Source organism: Notothenia coriiceps, unplaced genomic scaffold, assembly GCF_000735185.1.
Source record: "Notothenia coriiceps isolate Sejong01 unplaced genomic scaffold, NC01 NC01_scaffold00034559, whole genome shotgun sequence".
Taxonomy (NCBI): Eukaryota; Metazoa; Chordata; class Actinopteri; order Perciformes; family Nototheniidae; genus Notothenia; species Notothenia coriiceps.
The window spans coordinates 51,575-74,961 of record NW_011367260.1 but is presented as its reverse complement, the minus strand read 5'-3'; the positions used below and the strand labels follow the sequence as shown (position 1 = coordinate 74,961).

The window sequence follows — 23,387 nt, the reverse complement described above, 5'->3', positions numbered from 1 at the left end:
ACCTTGGGCTTGAAGCACTAGCCATGAGACTGAGCAGATGCTGTGCCTGTCAGCCAATCACAGGTGAGACAGAGGAAAAAGATGACATCATAGGCAAATTAGGGCAAACGCAGCAGGTATTTTGGTTGTCGTGTCCGCCTGCTTATAAACCCAGAGTCACTTTTAGACTCTGACAAACGAAAACTGTTGATGTTTTGGCAATGAATTCAGAAATAAATTCAGTAGGCAACATCAAAATGTCTCAAAATAGGGGTGAACATGTAGCATTACACTAAATGAAAAACATAATATCACCCTTGTGATCAAGTTGCTTAATCAAAAATAGCAATGTGCTCTGGTGAATACTGAACAGGCATACTTTTACACCTTTAATATCTCAAGAAATAAATAATAAGCACTGAGTTTCTTATATTTACTAAGGGAATCTTACTGTGCGAAAAAACGAATTATATAAATATATTTGTATTTATTTTGAGGACTAGGATAGTTGTAAATGAAAGGATTTCCCTTCCAACAACAAATTAAAATCCTCTTTTTACCGTGGTTAAATACATAATAATAATAATAATAATGCATTACATTTTTTATTAGAGCGCTTTTACAGGTTCTCAAAGCGCTTTACAATTATACATTACACATATTAGACATGTAAGAGTCATTACTGTGGACATTACCCACAGTAATACTTACTTATATACAAACATACTTACATTTATGCTGTATTCTTCCATGTGGGCTCTAAAATGTAAAACTATAACATTTTTGCAAAAGCTTTTACACTGTATTATTGAGAGGTTACCAACATAAAGCCATGCCTTGCAAAAGAACAGCTCTGGAGCTCCCTCCCTCCTCTCCCTCACTCAGCAGGTTTGATCTGTTAAACAGAAAACCAAAGCTGTCTGTCCGTTGGCTGCCTCCTCCCCCAGACTCGCTTCCTTCATTAATATTCAGCCTCTCAGCCAATCAGGGAAACAGGGTGGATGACATCATGGGCTAGGGAACAGTGAGCAGCCAGTGAAGCATCCAGCCTGCCGAACAAGCTTGCTTTTAGGGTCAGGAACTGGTCTGACAAGAGAATGGCAATCCTGCCTTTAAACTGTCACTAGGACTGTACGGCTGACGATGAACCTACCTGAGCTCCGGGCTCAAAGGCTGAACACTGAGCAAGAGAATGTGAAGACATATTTCAGGTAATTCCCTCTCTGTGTATGGCAATAGGGGATGAGGTGTGGGGGAGGCAGAGGAGGGAGGAGAGGAGAGAAAGGAAGAGGAGGGGAGGGCTGTGTATGTAGGGGTGCTTTGTAGCCTTTTTCTCTACCTCTCCTTCTTCCACTCTGCATTCTGCCCTGCTAGGAAGGCAGCTGTTTCATCAGCAGTCTGTCCGTGAGGGTGAGATGGAAATGGATGCCTGCATCAGATGGGCTGAGGATGTGTTTGTATGATCATACACCCCCCTCTGCATCGCAGCATCTCTGTATGCACTCCCTTGTGCCTCACAAATAGCATCTTTATTGATGGGGAGGTGTGAGAATCAATGGTGGCGTTTGTGCAGGCCTAGTGTGTGTATGTGTGTGTGTGTGGGTGTGTATGTGTGTGTGTGTGTCACTCCTGGAGAAATGCAGCAGCTGCAGTAGCAACACTGTAACAAACAAGAAGCAATGCTATTTTGGGTCTGTAGACCCGAGGCTGACTGATGGATCAGAGCTATATGCCGAGGAAAAAGGGGAGGGGGGGGTGTTTAATATGCTGATGGTTGCTCTTTTGTTATCTCTGCACTGCCTCACTTATGGCCTTTCTAGGGAGTGTTTCATCCAGAGACGGCTTTTATTTCCATTGATGTCTTTCAATGAGAGAGAGCAGAGACGTGCCTCTGTCTCTCGGCCTTAACATGGATGTGTAGCAGTTTCATGGCGGCTGTAGTGACAGGGAGATATACAACATCTGGTCACCTGACTTCATTGGGGAGCGGATTGGGGGCGGGGTCCGGTCCTCTGAAAGCTGAGCTATTCTACCTCGGATTCTTCCACAGCCATCGCTGCTGCTGGTGGAGGTAGAGGAGGAGGATGGAGGATACAGTGGTGTGAATGTGTGTCCCCCATCCCCTCTCCTCTTTAGACTTTCACAGCTCAGGGAGATTCAGCTCCGAGGGAGGCAGCCCTCCTCCGGTTTGGGAGAAGCAGGGCCTGATGGGAGACCTGTTGTGTGACTGTCGTGTGAAAGAGGGATGTTAGGGAGTCATGTCAGTGATGGAGGTAGGGGGAATTGGGGGATGGGATGCTGAAGGTGCTACTCCCTTTCAACATTGGTATCATGATATAGATGTATTGCCCCTCTCCATTCATCTCTAATGTGTCCAGGCACCATGACTGCACTCGATTCACGGTGTCCACCTAAAGGGATATATTGTTTGATGAAAGCTATCTTTTTAGAAGGACATATTAAAGTGTCCCTTATCACCATTATGTTTTTTTAAGTTCACTTACATTATTTAAAGATCTACACTGTCCTTTCTAGGGGAACATATTTGGGGAATGTGTCGGTCCGTAAGATGTTTTGTGCCGGTACAGCACAATGCACTGGGCTTTGCAGAAGACACCAGGCCTACAGTAGTAATGAAACGCAGTGTCATAGACGATCATACACTCATGCTATGATATATGAGAGTGTTAGGTGTTTATACGTCCTGCTAGTCAACTGATCTGTGAAACCGCTGCTGGGTAATTGGCCACGCTTTAGGTCTAAGACGATGTGCTTCACTTGCCACAAACATTGTATATTCATCACACCTTCATCTACACAGGCCTGTTACACGCAGATGGACAGCTTATAGCTTTGTATTTTTTGTCGACAGCGGTCTGGGTAGAGCTGCTTACCATCAGGTGAAATTATTCACACAGGCTTTTGTCTCTGTGTAGGTTACTGGCAACTCATGAACAATTTATATTTGCAAAGAAAGCTCACAGACATTAGCTGTTGCTAGTGAGAAGCTGCTGATGTGTCAGGTCTGGTCTGATGTGCGTGTGCGCTCTGTTGTAATAAAAATAAAAGTAAAAATACCCTAAAGCATACTGTATATAGTGTAAACAGAAATCATGCAGGCAAAATGGAAGCTTATTAAACTTAGCTTGGTTTTTCTGCAAACGCTTGCACTGCTGACCATGGTGATCAACTTACAGTGAACTAATGGTATTCTTTTATTAATACATTTTTTTATAGTGAACACCTATTGGACATCATTATCTTTACAAATGTAAGGAGGCTTATGGCTCAGTGGATAGTGTGCTGGACTTCCAATCAGGGGATAGCAAGTTCGAGTCCCACTGCAGTCAGCATGTCGTTGTGTCCCTGGGCAAGACACTTCACCCCAGATTGCCCACAGTACTGAATGTATGTACCGGTAATTCGCTTTGGATAAAAGCGTCTAACAAATGACATGTAATGTAAAGTAAGGAAGGTAAACGTGGAGAGAGTCATTTTATAAACTTGACATAAAACAGATCCAAAATCCACCTTGCTATTAAAGTATGCACTGTAAATAATGATGTACTGTTGATTGGAAACATTGGCTTAAACATTTTACTTAATTTAATCGATTATTTATTCTAGCTTAGTTTGTAAGCCAGATGTTTTGCGCAATACCTCCAACCAGGGGCAGGGCCTTCCTCACTTGGGTAAATGTACTAGATGTTTCATTATTACTTGAATGCTGTTTTTAATATGATCGTCTGCACAGTGTGACCAATAATACACTGGTTAATATATGAATTGTGTACAATATTTAGTTTTGTGATGAAGACTTTCAAAAGATTATTGTATTCAGAGATGTTTTAAGTTAGTTTAAACAAAATACTTAATAAAGATTGTTGGCTGAATAGGCCTAATTCCCGATTTATATTCAACAAGCAATTGACCGTATGTTAGCAGTAAATAGCAGAAAGACAGAGCTGAGTAAACTCAATAATATCGTTATCCTGTTATAGAACAACGTTATTGCATACATTCCTTTAATCATGCATATACTCTGCCACCACATATTAAAACTGCCCTGCAGCTTTATTCAACGTTAAAATCCGACGGTACAATCAAAACTTTATTAAAACTATATAAACCTTTCACTTTCCACCATATGTGCCTGGCCAGCTCCATGACTATTAGTGAGCAGTTCTGGGCTTCCCCTAGTTTTCCACTGGCCGGTGTAACCCAACACACACAGCTTCTCTTACCTCACCTCCGCTAACAAAAGCAGTCGACACAGAACCTCATCTCGGCTGACTGGGCTGCCTGAAATATGATAGCTTCGGACCCACAGCCCGTACACGTAGACCTCCATCTGTTGAGGACTTAGTCAGCATGAGTTATGCTGCTATTGTTCGAGACACTGAGTTACCGTTGAGGACTTTTGTTGACAGTTTATAAATGTGCGGTGGCCTCATGTGGGGTGTTTGTGTGTGTTTAAAGGCAGAGCTGTCTAAAGTGGAGCAGTAGTCTTATGGTAGGTGTGTCAGAGCTACAGTCTGTGTGTTGTGGATTAGCATGTAGGATTGCAAGCCATCTGGCCATTTTGTCTAAGAATGGGAGGGGGGTAAGTTAGAGAGATAGATGGAGGGTGAGTGAAAGAGACAGAGGAAACACTCACACACTGACACATTGACACAGCTCCCTCGTAATCTCCCTACTTGATGTCTGTTGCTACTTAGAATAGTGTGTTAGTAGTCTGTGTGTGTGTTTGTGACCCTCGGTGCAGTTCAAAGATAGTCCTCTCGTGATTTACACTTTCCCTGACGTATCAAACTCATATGGCATCAAGAAAGTCAGAGAAATGTCTCGTGAGGATTGGAGACCCTGGAAAGGAAGGTGGTGGTGTTAAAGACTTTACAGTAAGATGATGCAATGAGTGTAGACGTTCCAGATGGAGAGAGACTTGGAGCAGAAAAGGATGAAAGGTTGCAGAGGAGGAAACAGGTTGAGGAGGTTTAAGAGATTAACTAGTTTCACTGGGTCAAGAGTTTGCAGGGAGTTGCGTAGGGGTAACTGTTTGGAGATGAACAGGCTAGATAATGCAACATGTTGTAGGAAGTTTTCAGAGGATTTGAGGAGATTCCTTAAACTTGGTTCAAAGGCTGGCTGTTTTCAAATTGGGACTGCGACTGATATAAGCTATTATTTTTGCGCTATCGTTTAAATGTCCAGCAATATGTAAATGTCTGCTGTTATTCAAACCAACGTCTGTCTTCACGGGGAGCAACTTGGTTGGTTAAAGGAAAAGATTGTGATGTGCAATAACATAACTACGTGAGTGTCTTTTGCCTCAGAACAAATACATACATATATTCTGGTTTCACACTGATCACAAACAGCATTCCCCTGGGTGAACGTGTGTTGTTCTTGTATCCACCCAGCCACCTGACTTCCTCCTCCCCATGACTTTCTTTATAGTTCCGTGTTCACAATTATGAAAACATTTATTTTTGTTAGACATACAAATAACAGTGCATTACTTATTGTCAGTATAAGTACAAACACTGTATGGGACCAGCCAGAGAGCTTCACATGCTCCAGCTATAATATCTAAAGAGACTTAATTCAACTGGAGTTTAATTACAGCAAGCCTTGTTTTGGATTTAGATTTGTCAATGACCAACCGTGCTCATAATATTCACAAAGAACCCAAGCACAGTTTTGGTGATGCAAATATGGCAACGTTGTTATCATGATGATCCAGGATGTGTAACTCTAGGAGGAAGGGAATCATTTGTCACAAATAACACCTCTGAAGTGAAGAGCATCCACACAGTGCAGTCACACTGTTTCCGTGCCTCTCAATGAGGACATACATTTCTTTCCCAGCTGCATGGAGGTGCAACTACTGTGAGTGGCAGCACAATGCCTCGGTGTATTCACTTGTCCACACAAATATGAGTCCTGTGGTAGTGTTTGTCTATGCAAAGTCATAACCTAGCTATTTGGCAGGGGAGACGTTATCAAAATGAAATGCCTGTTTAGTAATGAAACAACAGCTCGTCTATATCATGTGCGTTAGGTGTTAGATATACCGTAGAGACACATTGGAGACACTCAGAAGAACATTACACTTTATATGTTTAAACTTTAATTAATATTAACTGACCACCATACATTTGAGCAATCAGCGCAGTAGCGACAGCATGTAGATATCCACAGTTTCCTCTTCCCATGTTCCCTTACAACGGGTGCTGTGACTCAGAGCAGGTGCACCAGCTGGCCTTGCAGGAGGGCATCACTCCCATCTCTGCCTCCAGCTGGCACACCAACATGTCCACCCATGCCACACTAATGCAAAGAAAGAACACACACATTTCTTCAAGCGGACAATAGGAGATGTGCAGCCTTACCTGTGCCAGGTGCTTCCATTATTGTCAGGCACAGACTTAATGTAACTCAATCATCTATAAGGGTCAAAGGAGCCAGGGTTGTCTTTTTTTTTGTTTTTGTTAAAATGGAACCAAAACCTAAATGCCTGTCTCAATTGCTGACAAGGTTTTGGGCATCTCTGTGGCCTTGTTGTTCAAGATGCATGATGTGTTACTGCAAACCTTCACAACGACAACTTTCTAATAAAGATAAATTGCCATTAAAAGGTATTTAAGCTGTTAAAATGGTGACATTAACCACCAGGAGCTAACAGCAGCACAACATTTGGAATACAAGTTTAAAAGTAGAATATTACTCATTAATACTTCATATTTAAAGAAGGACTCTCAAATGTGATTTAAATAAGCCATTCTGACAGACAGAATAGAAAAGCTATCATAGTGTACTAATGTGATTAATTGGCTCTGTCAGGCAGGAAGTTCCTTTCAGAATAAAGTAAGAGTTATAAAAATAGGCATTGAATTAAATAAAGCCTTTCTGTCAGGAAGGAATAATGTCTCAAAATATAACCAGCAAGAAACATAATTTGATTGACTCTTTGAATAGCTTTTGTCTCCTTGACAGAATGAGTGGCCATATTCTTTAAAACATATTTACGTTACTGGTTGTCCATTTTCATAGTTTGCCATCTGACAGAATAAACTGCACCACTTTATTTTTGTATGTAATATCCAGAGAGCAGCTCAAACTCAAACACGATGCGCAGCAGTTTTGTCAGCTGTGACTCTTCAGCTGTTTTTCATGATTTAAATGTAATGTTGTTTACCCCTGCCAACATTTCAGTTAAAAAAAGAAGTGTGCAAAAAGCCAATTAAATTACCTCAGAAAATAGCTGCAAAAACGATTATATTGAAATGTTGACACAAAAATCTGTTGAACATTTAAAAACTAGCATGACAGGTGTAAGACGTGTGTGTGTGTGTGTGTGTGTGTGTGTGTGTGTGTGTGTGTGTGTGTGTGCGTGTGTGTGTGTGTGTGTGTGTGTGTAAACAAAATGCACGTGTGTATCAGAGAGCAGTTAAGGGGTGGGTTCACCCAAACTAAATATGAAATGATCCTCAGCAGGGAAGTTAGGGAAAGGCAGATGTCTAGAAAAATAAGACTGTCATGATGGATTGTTGGCTGCCGTGAATAAATGGGATTTGAGTGTAGACTTCCATATTTCTTTCTGCTTGGTGATGAATATATGTAATGTTTTCCCATAGCCTGTGAGCAGAAGGTTCAACGAAAGTCAGATATGGTGTGGTAGGACCACTGAACATTGTAATATGTTTGTGTAATATATGTGAGTTATATCACCACACTTTTACCATCTCAAATTGAAATGAATATGATATGAATGATAGTTGCTGATTGTCAACTAAGTGTTGCATTTTAGCACCCAAACACATTTGCATTGCAGTAAATTTAATAATGTGTCACTTTGATTACGGGTCAAACAACATCTCAACTCAAACAACTTTTATATGTTGTGGATTTAGTACTAAAGTATAAGATTTGTATTTCTGAAATTAAACTAATTAAGTTTAGTTATATCAGAGCCAGTTTAATTGCTGTTCAGTATGAGTTACATTTGCATGGAAACAGCACAGTAATATATAATATATATATCGGTTGAAGCTATAATAAGACTGGATTATCTGGAGTTTATCCAGGGCCGCCCCTGGCCAACTTGTGGCCCCAAGCAAAGTTATATGTTCAACGGGGGGGGGGAGGGACGGGGAGGGAGTGTGCTAATGGAGCCCCGCAGCGGCGAAACTGTGCCGCGCCTACACTAATTGCGCCCCACGCAGTCTGCGTGATCTGCGTGTAGGGAGGGGCGGCCCTGAGTTTATCGTACAATCCATTAATAAAAACGCCACAATGAAGTGAAACAAGAGCAGACACAGACATCTGGCTAATGGCTAATAATATATCTCTGTTTACTGATTAGAGATGTTTATGCACTGTGCTGGGTGTAGTGTTTGTTTTCATGTTCTGTCTTCATAAAAATAGTCTTGATTCAGTAATATATATTCAAAGTGAACTGACAGTTGTGGAGATCTCTGAGGGATGTAAAGTGGGAGGTCAGTGTGAATGGACGAAGAGGAACTATCCATTTAGATTTGCTTTTGGTATTGTGTAATCATGCTCTATTTAACATATTACAGTATGAACGGGTAGGAGCCTTTCAAACCAACACGATTAAAAGATGTTCATGTTCAACATTTCCATGGCTTTCCCCCAAGGGATGTGTATCAGCTAAAAATAGCAGTTGGTAGACAAGTTTGATTTTTTTTCCAGAAATAAAAGACATAACTCCTCTGATGTGATGCAATTGAGAAACATTGAACAAAGCAATTTCACACTCTGTGTAACATGACAACTCTTGACAAGTGAATCAGTATTAATGAATATGTAATGACACTTTTGTCAAGCTCAAACATCATTAATATGCTATTGAGTTTTTATTTCTTCTTGGAAGATATTTGCTGCTGCTCAAGATTGTTGCAGATCTATCCACAATCAACCACCCCCCCATGAAATATGAGAAAGGAACTTTTCCACTTAAGGTGAACAATACAAGATTGACGCTGACTTGAGCATTAACACCCGTGTCTCACCTGCCACCTATTGAAGCAAACTGATGCGATTGCTGTGACGTTCCCTTTCATGAGCTGTCGGCAGCTGTATGCAAAGTTTCAGAGGAGGACCAAACCAGGTGGAGCCCATCAGACAAAAGCTGATGTGTCAAACATTTGTATTTCACAGTAACCAAGTCACAGACATCAATGTTCATCAGATGTTTTGATAATTTACTCATTCTAGAAGTCGACTAGACATATTAGGAATTAAACATACAAGATATAACTTGTTTATTGGATTCAACTTGCCCGATAAATACATCTCAAAGATATTTACATTGCGCTTTGAATATAGTAACCGATTATTGACATTCTGTCTGTATGTTGTATGATCTGCTAACCCTAACCCTAACCCTATCTTTGGCCAATCAAATGGGGCTTGTCTGATTGGTCAGAATCTGCATGTGTGCCACTGAGTTTTATTGCATCAGTGCTACCGTACTACTCTGCGTGGTAGATGCAGGAAAGTGTAACAAGATAAGAGCGAACTAAAGTGTGAACACTAAAGTGTGACTAAAAGAGCAAGTCAGCCATCTGACTATAGTTTGGATGCAGGAAAGACGATGTAGCACAAATACTTGGCAAGTCTGATACAAGAACTGACTACACTTTGATATCTGTTTATTTATCAGTGCCCTAACAACGTCATTAAATAATACAGTTTTTCTTGCACTTGTATTGATCTTGCCCAAATGTGTGACTCCGTAAACATTGAAAACTTGAGTTTATGGTCTCAATCACTATTTTCAAGTCTTCTTCAATACAACATTATATTATTTTTGTACACAATGATCCGATTTAGAGTCAAATACCCAGTAAAGCAGGGTATGCTTTGTTGTTTTCAGTTCATTAAAGTAATTGTACTATTGTAGTTGTCTTGTTGAGCGTTCGGTTGTACTTACTTCCACACTCTTGTGTCATTGCTGGTTCGACAGTAGTTCATAAACCAACAGGTCAAAGTGTCTACCTCCACTTTTTATATGAAGTTTACGATATTAACCATCACTCTGCAAGACAGCGAATTCCCCAAAATGTCAGACTTCTCCTTTTAGACTTAAAGTCCAAACCCTGTCCCCAGACAACAACTTTAATATTGGGCAATTCTGCAAAAGCCTGGATTACATTCATCTATTCTGACGGACGAAACCTCTGATACACATCCAATATAACGTAAGCCCCAGAGAGACTGGAGTCAAACCCCTGAAGAAGTGATGAACCCTCATGAAAATATCAATCTAATAACATCATACACCAGGTGTCACATAAAATGGTGTTCTTCAGCCAAAAGGACAATGCTGCCTTATGTTGAGCTTTACTTTAAACTGATTTCCTTGCTGATGCTGGGGCATGTTCGACCTCATGAGGTTTTGATCTTGTGACCATACATTCTGACCCCTTTGAAATGGCGTCCTTTTAAACAGAATTGAACTTTAACACCAGTCCTCCTCCCCCAACCTTCATTTAAAATTGAAGGGGGGGGATGTCATCTGCACCGTTTGTGTTTTGTTCTGACCTTGAGAGGCCAACCATGTGAGGGAGGAGTGAGTGTGCAGTAAAATTTTGACATCTGTGTGTCGTCAGTTTCCAGTGCTATAATGTCTGGTTGAAGTGTCTGTTATATGACGGGTGTCAGGTTTCTCCTGTTAACAGTGGAGCGAACTCTCTGACCAGTGTGTGTGTGGACAGCACCAAAAATAAAGGAAATAATAACGTCTACTGCAGCTCTGGAGCACCCCTCCTTCCTCCTTATCCTTTTGAACGTCCTCTAGCTGTCCATCCCATCCAAGTAATCAGCATCCTTCAAAGGAGCACAGCCAAAGCTAAAGCCAACTCAAACAGAGAGTGTGTCCTAATCAGGGCCATGAAGAGCCGGGCTTACGGAGCCCCCCCCCATTACTGGGCAGCATGGCCTCAGATTAGAGCCTCTTCCTGCATTAGCCATTCAAATTCTGCATTAATGTTTGAAAGAGAAAAGGAAAATTCCTGCTCTTCATGGATAGATTAATATTTTATGGCACAGAAATGTGAAAACATCGGCAGTAATGCGTGATTGAGCCGGTGTGTCTGTGGTGGCTTTGTGTGTGTTGTTTCAGAAGCTTGTACATGTGTCTCTGTCAAAACTCAAGTGAAGCAGAATGAGGTTTGGGGTTATCATTTGTGACCACTTCTCATGTTGTGATTCCGTGCTAAAGCGTATTTTTTACCCAAATAGGTCTCTTAGCGATTCCTCGCTTCTGAAATACTCCGGCTTGCTTTAGAGTTGATTTATGATGTTTAGGGACTAGCCTATGTGTGCTTCAGAAATAGGAGCTTCTTGTTTCAGGGGCACTCACTGAATGCTTGTTTGTCTGTCAGTAAGTCTGCACAGTACATAGGTCAGCGTTTTATGTGAGTGAAGAACCAAGTCATGCCTGGGCCTCCGTGAATTTGCCATCTCTAACTGCCTGCTGCTCTGCAGAGCTGCTGCAGGTGATCCAGCCTGATAACCACACCAGTGACGACCACAGCTTGTGACGTATTAAAATGTCTTCAACTGGCACAAATTCTCGCCACTTCCTGATATAGAAATGACCACAGTCAGGCACTGAATATTTAGTTTTTTCAGCTACATAATTCATCCACGCTGCTCTCCAAAGGCAGACTGGAATCATTATATTTATGAGCTTTACCTTTACTGTTTTAGATAAGTCTGTACTTGCAAGGAGAACATATTATTCGCCCTAGAAAATAACATTATATTTTGAAACACTTCACAACGTCCTGTTTCCTCGTCATCATCTGGTGCCGCAGCAGCCATTGATTTTCCTCCTCTGTGTTTGCTGACCTGATTGATTAGATCCCAGTTTCTGTTGTCATGTCTTTGCCACGTGCATATGCTAGTGGGTTCACTTCTGTACGTGACTATATGAAAGTGCACATGTGTTCAAAAGATTATTTATAGGCTTGGATTCACAGCTGTATTAGTCTGGACAGGGCAGAGTTTGTGTGTGTGTGTGTGTGTGTGTGTGTGTGTGTGTGTGTGTGTGTGTGTGTGTGTGTGTGTGTGTGTGTGATGGAAAACAAACGGGAGACATGGTGTATACATGTATGTGATCATTGTATTCAGTATATCCTCACAAAACTTTTTATTTAATTGAACTTTTAATGCAAAATGTACTGTTTGAATAACGTTTATTATATGTATTATTATGTTTATTATTATGAAGTATGCTGACATTTGACTCCATGTTTAAATGTCATGTGGCACATACTGCACTGTGTCTTCTTCACTGTCTTTAAAGCTTCCTGCAGCTCAGTTCTTATGACAGCCATGATGTCGCCAAGTCCCTGCAATCATAGTGACAGTGCTTTTTAACAGCTGTTTCACTGGGTTTTGTTGTTAGTGACACGCCTAACCTCCAGTCTAAGAAACCTGTTTGCTGCTGTTGTCTGGACTCTCACCTGGAACAGGTCCAACACGGTAGAAACTGCCAGTAGGCACCCCCACCCACCACCAGTGTAAATACAGGATAATAATCATATCTCCTACATTCAGAACACAACATGTGTCTATGTAGCTGTTTTGTTATTTAAAATCAGTGTGTGCCCTCCAGCTAAGATGAATCAACGTGCAACTTTTAATAGTCCTCCAGTATGTCACCTTGTCATTAATCTGTCTTGAAAAGTTCACACTTGATGCCGCCCTCTCGCTTTTTCAGTCTGTAGTTTCTGTCCACCATTTGTTGAATTAAAAATGTAAATACATCCACAGCGAGCTCTGATATTAAAAATCCTGCAAAGTACTGGTTGCTATCTATCAAATTATTTCCTGCACTGATCATAAACTTTTTTCCAATTTTAACAATGCAGTTTCTGCAACACACTTGCCCAGTGAGGCAACATTGTTATTCTTCTCAGACAGTCAGGGGAGCAGGAAACAGTGTCCAGTTCATTATGAAGCATCAAGATTGTGTTAACTTGTATGTCTTTTATCTCAGACCAATGTCAGATGTTGTTCACATAATAATTATTGGCAGCTATTTGTAGTGTTGTTTGAATTAAAAGAACATCAGCATGATTACACAATCACACATTAATAGTTAATGTCATCCAGGGGAATAATAACTGTTGGATGAGATGAGAAACTGATACGCCCTTATTTTGAAGTTCCCGACTCACAAAAATCACAAGGGTTATTTTTTTTAAATGTTTTAGCGTGTCTGTACGTTAATTGGGTGAATGACTTCTCAATCAAACACTGGTCTTTGTATTTAATGATTTAGATATCGTATCGTGTTGTCTTTGTCAAAAAAGTAAAACATTGTATTGTTGTCCAAAGATTTTATTAAATATAGTTTAGTTTAGTTTATTTATTTTTTTCGAGCGTGTAAAACCAAAGATAATACAAATGAAACAAAAGATGATACAGACATGATACAGTACTATACAAATGAATGCAATAACAAAACGAAATATTTAATTAATTTAATTAAATATTTCGTTTTGTTATTGCATTCATTCATAGTTTTTGACATATTGAAATATGCTGATTAGATCAAGTTCTTCGAACATAACCCTGGCTTTATCTAGAAGCAATTAAGGAAATATTGTGACATGTTATTGGTTTATAAACTTGTATCAAGTCAGAGGTCTCAAATTAGATAGCGATTAAGGTAATAATAAGTCATACATTTCTGTTTGTCCTGTCAAAGCTAGAAAGATCACATTACTGACAAATAAGTTCCAAAGGAAGACATCATCTCACTTAATAAAACTATTACTGGAGGCTGATTTAATCACAGTTATTATAATCAATAAACCATTATTTTGCTCATCTATTATACAGAAACAGATATGTTGTGAACTTAACAAGCAGACCACCCAGATGTTGTCTCTCACAGGAAGATAGTTATATAAAACTGTAAAAGCCACGGTTGCAGATGCACATGTGTAATTTGTCGGAGGCAGTGAGTGCCGTGTAAGAACCGAGGAGGGCCTTTGTTTGCTAATGTAGGTCTCCACTGAGGGGGCGGCTGCATGGCCCGCTTTCTGGGACAGTTGTGCTGCGCATCACATGATGGGCTTGGCCTCGGGGCGAGTCAGTGAAGGAGTTTAAGATGGATGGATGGAAGAAGAGAGGATGAGTGATGGGGACGTTTACTCTTGCCAGTTTCTCTTAGAATCAACTCCTGGTTACTGTTTTCACATCTGAACAGACCCACTGGACATCAGACTCCAGAGTTTGGTCTTTTACTAAATCTAAATATGTTCAAAGTATAAGACATGTTAGCCAGGGTCACTCATAAAGGATTCCTTATTGTAAAATGCAGAAAAATATACATATATTCAGTCTTTGTACAGCACCAGCTAAAGTGTTGCTTACAAACTGGTTTAAAGCTGAACAAAAATCATTGATCAGACAAAAACTACATAAAAAAAGGGAAATTAATGGCCCATTGAAGATTTAATATCTCCAGGTTTTGGACAAGGTCAAGGCTTTTCAGCCACTTTTTATAGAATATGATTTCACCAGAGAAAAACAACTTTATAATGTGTGCTTGACATCACCCAATATGCGTCAGTCAACCTTTTTACAAAATCAGTTAGTCCCTTGATATATTTCTTACACTGGGAAGTTTTAGTTAAAATTCGAGGTTATGTTTGCGCATCAAGAGAGATGTTGTAACCTTCACATTCGTCAAATTTGTATTTTAACACTGAACCTCCATCTTTTTTTTTTCTTTGACAGGACATTGTGAGTGCTTCTAAAGATGTCTGATAGTGTTGATATTGAAGAGAAACCACCAGCCCCCCCCTTGAGAATGAACAGTAGTTCCCGAGACTCTTCACTGAATCACGCCACTAAACCGCTTCCAATGGCTCCTGAAGAGAAAAACAAGAAAGTCCGCCTGCGCTCCATCTTCCCCGGGGGAGACAAGAGTGAGTATCCTCCCCCGCACGTCACCCTCACCCCCCCGCCTCGCAGTGATACACAAAATGTACATTAACTCACTAGAAATCAGCCTGTAATCAATCTTTGCTTACTTCCTGTAGCAAACAAGAAGAAGGAGAAGGAGCGTCCTGAGATATCCCTCCCCTCAGACTTTGAACACACCATTCATGTTGGCTTTGATGCTATAACGGGAGAATTCACAGTGAGTGTCTCTTTCTCCTGACATAAGACGTGCTTCTAAAATCTTCCCGTCTGAGAGCCGCAGGCAAGCATTTCTAAAATCACAATTCCCTAAAGTGATGAAGTCAGATAATGATTTTATTTCCTCCACATAAAGTTGGTAAGACTAGTGACTTGAATAACAATTGCTCCATCTCCCCCATCAGATGAAACCTGCGCTGGAATCATTTAGAGTTTATTGGTAAATGACATTTAGCTGCAGTTTCTGTTAGCAGTCGATGTGTTATTATCATAAAGACCTGGATATGTAATGACACCTTCTTCTTTTATTGCCGGTTTAATATTCTTTACACTTCATTAGTTCATGTTTTTTCCCTTTTATTTAGAGAATGTATTTGTCTTCTTTCATTTCATTTCATTTCAAACCTTTATTTATCCAGGTGTATCCCATTGAGATCATTGATCTCTTTTTCAAGGGAGACCTGCTCAAGTAGGTTCCACATGAAACATAAAAACATACAGAACAACAAAAGGACATCATACAGCATCATTACAGGGATTACAATTTACATAACTATCCACATGAACAGGTACCAACAGCTTCCGATTGAGTAGCATCCAACCGAGCTTTAAAAACATTTAGTGGCATCAGATTGCTCAGTTTCCATTTTGATTGCAGACTATTCCAAGACAGTGGAGCTGCACATCTAAATGCTATCTTCCCTCAGACAGTCCTAGCAGTTGGCACATTTAATAAAACTACAGCATGTGGTCTCAGGCAGTAGCCACTTACAATTCATCGTGAGATCAGGGAGCAGATGTAGCCTGTGTTTATTATTCTTTATAATAAACACCAAAAATTAAGCACTCAAAGTTATATATAAGGACTATTGCACTCAGTCATCTCTTTTTAAAAAAAAAAATCAATGCAACAGCCCTAAAACAAATCTCATAAAGCTTTTATTGTTTACTTTTTGATTCCAAAGAGATGTTTATTGTAGCTTTAATTTAATCATTTCTTCTTATAAATGAGTTTCATTAATTTGAATGTATAATTTTTAATGATTGATTTTTGCAAACTTATAAATGTAAATGATAACTATGTTTATTTATTTACTGTTAAGTAACATATTTTGGTTATGGAAATATGCTTTATAGCTAAATAAAGGAACCGTAATACAACACCAGGACTATTCTAAAACACTAAAGTTATGTTTGTTATAGAACTGACAGGAATAATTATTATTTTCATAAAATAACTGAGAAAAATTACAAGACTTAAAACCAATTCAGGAGCAGTGATCTGTGTTCTGCCCTATTTGACTTCAACTTGTCCATGACATCAGTTTCAAAAAGTTCCTTGTTCATTTGATACGCTATTTGCTTATGACGCACAGCACCCTTTAAGACAGTTCAAACCACAACACTTTGATTCCCGTTGTCATGGTTTTCTGTGAGGATACACTATATTATTGGTGATAAGCTGCTGATAAGATGTGTGTATAAAAATATCCACGTTTACAAAGCTAGCATGAATGAAACCCATCGTTCAGCTACATTCAGCCAGTGGGCATTAAAACAGGCAGGCCATAAAAAGAGAGTGGAAAAGCCTTCAAAGATAATTGCGAAATTATGGGGAATACACTTTTGCATTGAGAGTTAAATGAAAAGCCAGACACTACATTTTAATCATATACTGTATGAAGCTCTAGCCTGTTAGCTTAGCATTACAAAGCACAGTAAAACCTCTACACAAACAACATCTGCCTACGATAAGTTATGGTTTACCACTGCTTCAAGTCTTTTGCTGAACTAAAAGAGCTTAAGAACATGCTTATTTCCCCAAAATGTCATATCATTCATTTAATTGATTGTTCCTCAGATAGTAACTTCAAGAAAACTCGAAAAATGTATATCTTTGGATCCTATAAAAGGGGACTCCGTTGCTGTCAACAGTTTCTTGCTGTGATCGAAGGCCTTTTAACATCCTACATCTTTTCCTCAAGAAGAAATGTATATATTGTTGTTAAGATATTATAACTTTTAATGTTTGAACTCTAATGGTGCAGGGTATCCCGGAGCAATGGGCCCGGCTCCTGCAGACCTCGAACATCACCAAACTGGAGCAGAAGAAGAACCCGCAGGCCGTGCTGGACGTCCTGAAGTTCTACGACTCCAAAGAAACCGTCAACAACCAGAAGTACATGAGCTTCACATCGGGAGGTAAGCAGCTTAAGAAAAACAGATAAAATAACAATCACCAGTTTCAATTCTAAATGTATTTGATGTCTAATACAAAAGATTACAAATAATTTCTCTTTTTTCAGACAAGTCGGCACATGGGTACATCGCAGCAAACACTCTGGTGAGTTCTTTCATATCCAAGCTTATTCGGTTAGTGTTGGTTATAACCCTAAATAATTCATTTGATTCCTGTCACGAAGCTGGACAATACCATTAATTGGGTATCTGACAATTGATGTGTCAGTAAATAAGAATCAAAACGCTCAGTTTTAAAGGAATCTAAATCTTGTTTATTGAAGATTTCCCTTTAAGTGGGAGGTTACTTTCTATGAGTTTTATCGCTGCGCTGCATATCTCTCCCTCCCTAGACTGTCTGGTTTTTATAGGAAAACATTTAGAGTACAAATCATCCCAATCGGTGCTCAAATCCCTGCCACATTTTATTGGAGAATCTCTCAACTCAAAGATATACTTCTTTATGATTCTCATACATCTAACATCGTGATAATTTAACAGGTAAGTTGCAATATAATGTGGCTTTAATTCAGCGCCTTGAACCTCACAGCCTCTCTGTGATATACATCTCAAAATATACTACAGTAAATCTTTCTTTACTTTGCTCTGGGATTTTTCTGGGATATTCCGTGTTACTCTCCAGAACGCTTATTGCTGCCTCTAATGGGCCAAATGTGTGCGCTCCTCTCTAGAGGCTTACTGCCCTCACTATGCAGCATAATTCCCTTAATTTTTTTGGTGCCAGCCTCTGATTCTGCAGAAAACAGTGACTGCTGCGACAGCCACGGCTATCCATTGTTGATGTTTCCAATCTACTCAACCAGACTTTGAACTACCCATAGAAAAGCTCCAGTGGATGCTCAGCTGCATCTAGAAGGCCCCCCCCTGCTGTGCTGACCTCATTCCCGCCTCTGACCAGAGTAATCTATGCTTTGAATGCCTCGGCCTGTGCACGCTCAGCCGGGTGAAGAAGTGGATCCAAGTCTGTTCAGTGAGACTCGCTGCCCCAGGCAAACTGCAATGGGATCACTTAATGCAGGCCCATTGCTGGAAAGAGCTTGGACAGTGAAGGCCGAGCGGGTGTGGCAGTGATACTGAAGGGTTGTGTGAGCCCACTGAGGGCATTTGACAGCATCTCAGCCTCAGACTGTGACTGCGCTCCTCAGCCTGCAGAGGTGACTCAGCTCTTGGCTTCAGTGCCACAGATTTCATCCTCACTTTGTTCCGCACTGTCTCAGGCAAGCAGAAAGAACAGGAAAGGTGCCAATATTTGTTCAAGCAAACAATAACCCAGCAGGAGCTACCTGATGCTCTCTGTCAGATTTAAACTCCAATATCTACCAACCTGCAATGAGAGCTAATGTGTGTCTTCTGATCCTCCGCTACAATCCACCCTGCAGTTTTCCCCATCTTGTTATTAAGTATTATACAAGTCATTTAGTCAGACTGAAAAGAGAGTACTATCCACCATATTAAGATCTCTTTTTTAACTTATTTGAACATCATTTTAAGCCAGTCGTTCATTTTGTAGGCCGATCAGAAACCTCACCTTGACCTTAACTCGACCTACAATATTTAATTGTGCATAATGGCGCTGGGAACGCTGAGCTGCATCCTAATACAAGCGCTCGGTCAGGTTGTAATTACATTTTAGATTCCAGGATCTCATTATGACTCCACATCCTGAGCCTCGTTTCCATTCTAACATGCTAAATATTGTCCTCAGTGTCCACCTCTAGCAATAAGGAATTAGACGTTTAGCTGGACACAAACATTTGTCTTTGATTATACAAAGAAATGAAGAATAAATTGGTTTTCAACTTGGTCTTGGTGTTTGTGCCCTGGTCTTACATGTGAGGAGTGTCCCCCGTTTAGCCATCAGTTAAGACATATCTCTCATTTCATACGAGTCCCCCTAACAACCAGGAAGCCCTGAGAGTCACACCACAGCACTTATCTGTCAGCAACACAGACAGCCTGACCACTGATCACATAGCAGTGACAGTTTGATTACCAGAGAGTCTGAGTTCACAAAGACCTTTAAATCCAGCATGGTTGCTCTTTCAAGATTATATATTTTTGTGATGGATCTTAAAAAAACACTTAATTCAGTCTGTGTGCCAATCCTGCTGTTATGAACCGTAGTAAACAAAGGAGCGGTTGGAGAATAATTGGTGTTGATTACNATAATTGCTCCCACAGTTGATTTCTTCACACCAAGCTGCTTACCTATTGCACACCAGAAACAAAATTGTAGACCTGCACCAGGCTGGGAAGACCGAATCTGCAATAGGTAAGCAGCTTGGTGTGAAGAAATCAACTGTGGGAGCAATTATTAGAAAATGGAAGACATAAAAGACCACTGATAATCTCCCTCGATCTGGGGCTCCACGCAAGATCTCACCCCATGGGGTCAAAATGATCACAAGAACGGTGAGCAAAAATCTATGAGAGACAAAATCCAGAAAATCACATTGTCTGATTTTTAAAGAATTTATTTGCAAATTATGGTGGAAAATAAGTATTTGGTCACCAACAAACAAACAAGATTTCTGCCTCTCACAGACCTGTAACTTCTTCTTTAAGAGCCTCCTCTGTCCTCCACTTGTTAACTGTATTAATGGCACCTGTTTGAACTCGTTATCAGTATAAAAGACACCTGTCCACAACCTCAAACAGTCACACTCCAAACTCCACTATGGCCAAGACCAAAGAGCTGTCAAAGGACACCAGAAACAAAATTGTAGACCTGCACCAGGCTGGGAAGACTGAATCTGCAATAGGTAAGCAGCTTGGTGTGAAGAAATCAACTGTGGGAGCAATTATTAGAAAATGGAAGACATACAAGACCACTGATAATCTCCCTCGATCTGGGGCTCCACGCAAGATCTCCCCCCGTGGGGTCAAAATGATCACAAGAACGGTGAGCAAAGATCCCAGAACCACACGGGGGGACCTCGTCAATGACCTGCAGAGAGCTGGGACCAAAGTAACAAAGGCTACCATCAGTAACACACTACGCCGCCAGGGACTCAAATCCTACAGTGCCAGACGTGTCCCCCTGCTTAAGCCAGTACATGTCCAGGCCCGTCTGAAGTTTGCTAGAGAGCATTTAGATGATCCAGAAGAGGATTGGGAGAATGTCATATGGTCAGATGAAACCAAAATAGAACTTTTTGGTAAAAACTCAACTAGACGTGTTTGGAGGAGAAAGAATGCTGAGTTGCATCCAAAGAACACCATACCTACTGTGAAACATGGGGGTGGAAACATCATGCTTTGGGGCTGTTTTTCTGCAAAGGGACCAGGACGACTGATCCGTGTAAAGGAAAGAATGAATGGGGCCATGTATCGTGAGATGTTGAGTAACAACCTCCTTCCATCAGCAAGGGCATTGAAGATGAAACGTGGCTGGGTCTTTCAGCATGACAATGATCCCAAACACACCGCCCGGGCAACGAACAAGTGGCTTCGTAAGAAGCATTTCAAGGTCCTGGAGTGGCCTAGCCAGTCTCCAGATCTCAACCCCATAGAAAATCTTTGGAGGGAGTTGAAAGTCTGTGTTGCCCAGCGACAGCCCCAAAACATCACTGCTCTAGAGGAGATCTGCATGGAGGAATGGGCCAAAATACCAGCAACAGTGTGTGAAAACCTTGTGGAGACTTAAAGAAAACGTTTGACCTTTGTCATTGCCAACAAAGGGTATGTAACAAAGTATTGAGATTAACTTTTGTTATTGACCAAATACTTATTTTCCACCATAATTTGCAAATAAAGTCTTTAAAAATCAGACAATGTGATTTTCTGGATTTTTTTTTCTTCTCATTTTGTCTCTCATAGTTGAGGTATACCTAGGATGACAATTACAGGCCTCTCTCATCTTTTTAAGTGGGAGAACTTGCACAATTGGTGGCTGACTAAATACTTTTTTGCCCCACTGTATATCATTCAGTGCAGCAGCATAAAATGACACAGTTATTGTCTAACTTGACACAACTTGCAAGGACATTGGCTCTGATGCTGCTGAGAAGATGCTCAGAGATGCACCTGAATATAAAACAGGGGTGGGGGTGTTGAACGCAGCCTCAGGGGGCTAGAGAGGGGTTTGTAAAGGTCAGTTACCCTTCAGTTGTTACACAATAGCAACATGAGCACAGCCCAATCAAATGTAGCAGAATTCTCAACACTTTTGTTGTGTTTTTTAGCTCTACCCATTATTGCGTAATCTTAACGATAGAACATTAGGTTATATTATTTGTTCCATATTATTTTGCCTAATCATTATGTCAATATCGGAGAGGGCTACTTGCACATTTTGCATACTGTTTCACCTCATGGATATTCAGATTATTCTCTTTACCTCTGTGGTAATTTCTCTGTGTAATAATCCCTGTTTATGCTCTATCCTCCACCAAGCCTCAAGCCTTGTGTCAATATTAATTAGAGCATGACAGGAGCACCTATCCCACAACACAAAAAAGTCCTATCCATAACAACAGCGGTCTCTGAAGCCCCTCCCTCTGACAGCTGCCTCATTGTGTGCTGTGCTTCTGAAGCGGCCTTGTTCCCCTTTGCTTCAACAGTTCAATAACTAATCTCAATGCAGCCAGCAGCATGTAGCTCTGTAAATGAGGAGGGTAGGCCCGATGGAAAGTCATAATCTGCTTGTGGTTGTTGTGTCGGGTAACTGGGAGGTTAGCCTGTCATGTCATGAGGATTGTGACCAGCAGACCATCCATTAAGCCACACCTGTAGGCTACACTTGCCTGGATCAGTATTTCTTCTACTTTCCCTTTGCAAATGTCTCATGATTGTTATGTCAATAAATGTAATACCCACTTGTTTGTAATTTTATGCCCCGATTTATTTTTATTTTCACCAAAAACGTTCTAGTGGGCTTTCTTTTTAGTTAAAATCCAGACCACGTCTTAGCGAGCACATTATTAACCTATTTTGCTTAATCAAACTTTGAATCTATCCAACATTGATTGATTTTTTTCTTTCTGCAGAGTAATTTGCTTTGCAATCAAGTTAGTCATATCAAAGGTTATCGCAGCACGTTTGCAATTATTCTTCCCAAGATTGCAAATGACATTCTGATCATGTTACTCCCCCACCCCACAGTAATGAAATTGAGAAAGGGCAGCCATAGTTAGGTCTCCATCCTTCAGTTCATTCATCCATCTGGCACATCGGAGACACCCAATTATGAGTGAGCTCAGTGGGGATGATGCACATCAACAATCTACTCCCTTTGGTTCAGTGTAGGGGGGATATACTGAGGATCTGTGACCTTGACTCCCATGTTTTAGTGCTGAGTTGCTTTTGTGATATAGTTTTTTGTGGTGTGCTTAAAGTTAAAGTTTGTGTAAAAAGCAATAGTATGCCCTTTCATTATTTGAAGTGTGCATGATGATTTAATTGAATGTGTTTTCATAAAAAACATTTCACACGGCGTTTTCCTTTTAGTCATTCCTTTAACTTAGTTATAGTTTGCTATAATAGTATTTAATGCCTAATAACGGTCCAATAGCATCACAATCTGGGTGAGTTTGACTCAAAAATCATAAAATATTACTTTCGACTTAAGCATTAACTTTAATGGTTGTTACACCTATTTTAAATTGAGATCAGATTTTTTATAATATTTAAAAAATAATTTTTATTTTCAGGCATTTATGTGGTTGGAGTGTTATCACAGTCTACAGTCTGAAGAGCATGTTGACCTGTCGAGTCATCCCTCAGCGACGGTTACTTACGATGACATCACACATAAAATGTGAACAACACTCACAGCGGAACAAACGGCGGACCCCCCTGATGCTGCTGCTGCACACAGGGCACGCGACGCGCCCCCCCCCTCTGTCAGATGTAGGCTAATGAACAGCAGGCTCGTGCTCTTGATGGAGGAGCCTTTTGGGCCACAGGAACCATGTGTACTCACCACTTTCTGCTTGGACACACGCAAACAAAAGGACACG

General features: G+C 40.5%; 1 protein-coding gene across 2 annotated transcripts; it reads left to right on the top strand.

The window, feature by feature from the left end:
- Window positions 1–1,002: 1,002 nt before the first annotated feature.
- LOC104962329 (serine/threonine-protein kinase PAK 3-like) lies at window positions 1,003–18,690 on the top strand. Of its 2 annotated transcripts, none has more exons than XM_010790761.1 (6): window positions 1,003–1,190; window positions 14,764–14,954; window positions 15,069–15,169; window positions 17,217–17,370; window positions 17,475–17,512; window positions 18,231–18,690. In XM_010790761.1, the coding sequence occupies exons 2-6, from the start codon at window positions 14,786–14,788 to the stop codon at window positions 18,246–18,248; spliced, it is 480 nt and encodes a 159-aa protein (XP_010789063.1). In that variant the 5' UTR covers window positions 1,003–1,190; window positions 14,764–14,785; the 3' UTR covers window positions 18,249–18,690. The 2 variants fall into 2 exon arrangements, with proteins under 2 accessions (XP_010789063.1, XP_010789061.1); XM_010790759.1 differs by having other exon boundaries at window positions 18,152–18,238.
- Window positions 18,691–23,387: the final 4,697 nt, after the last annotated feature.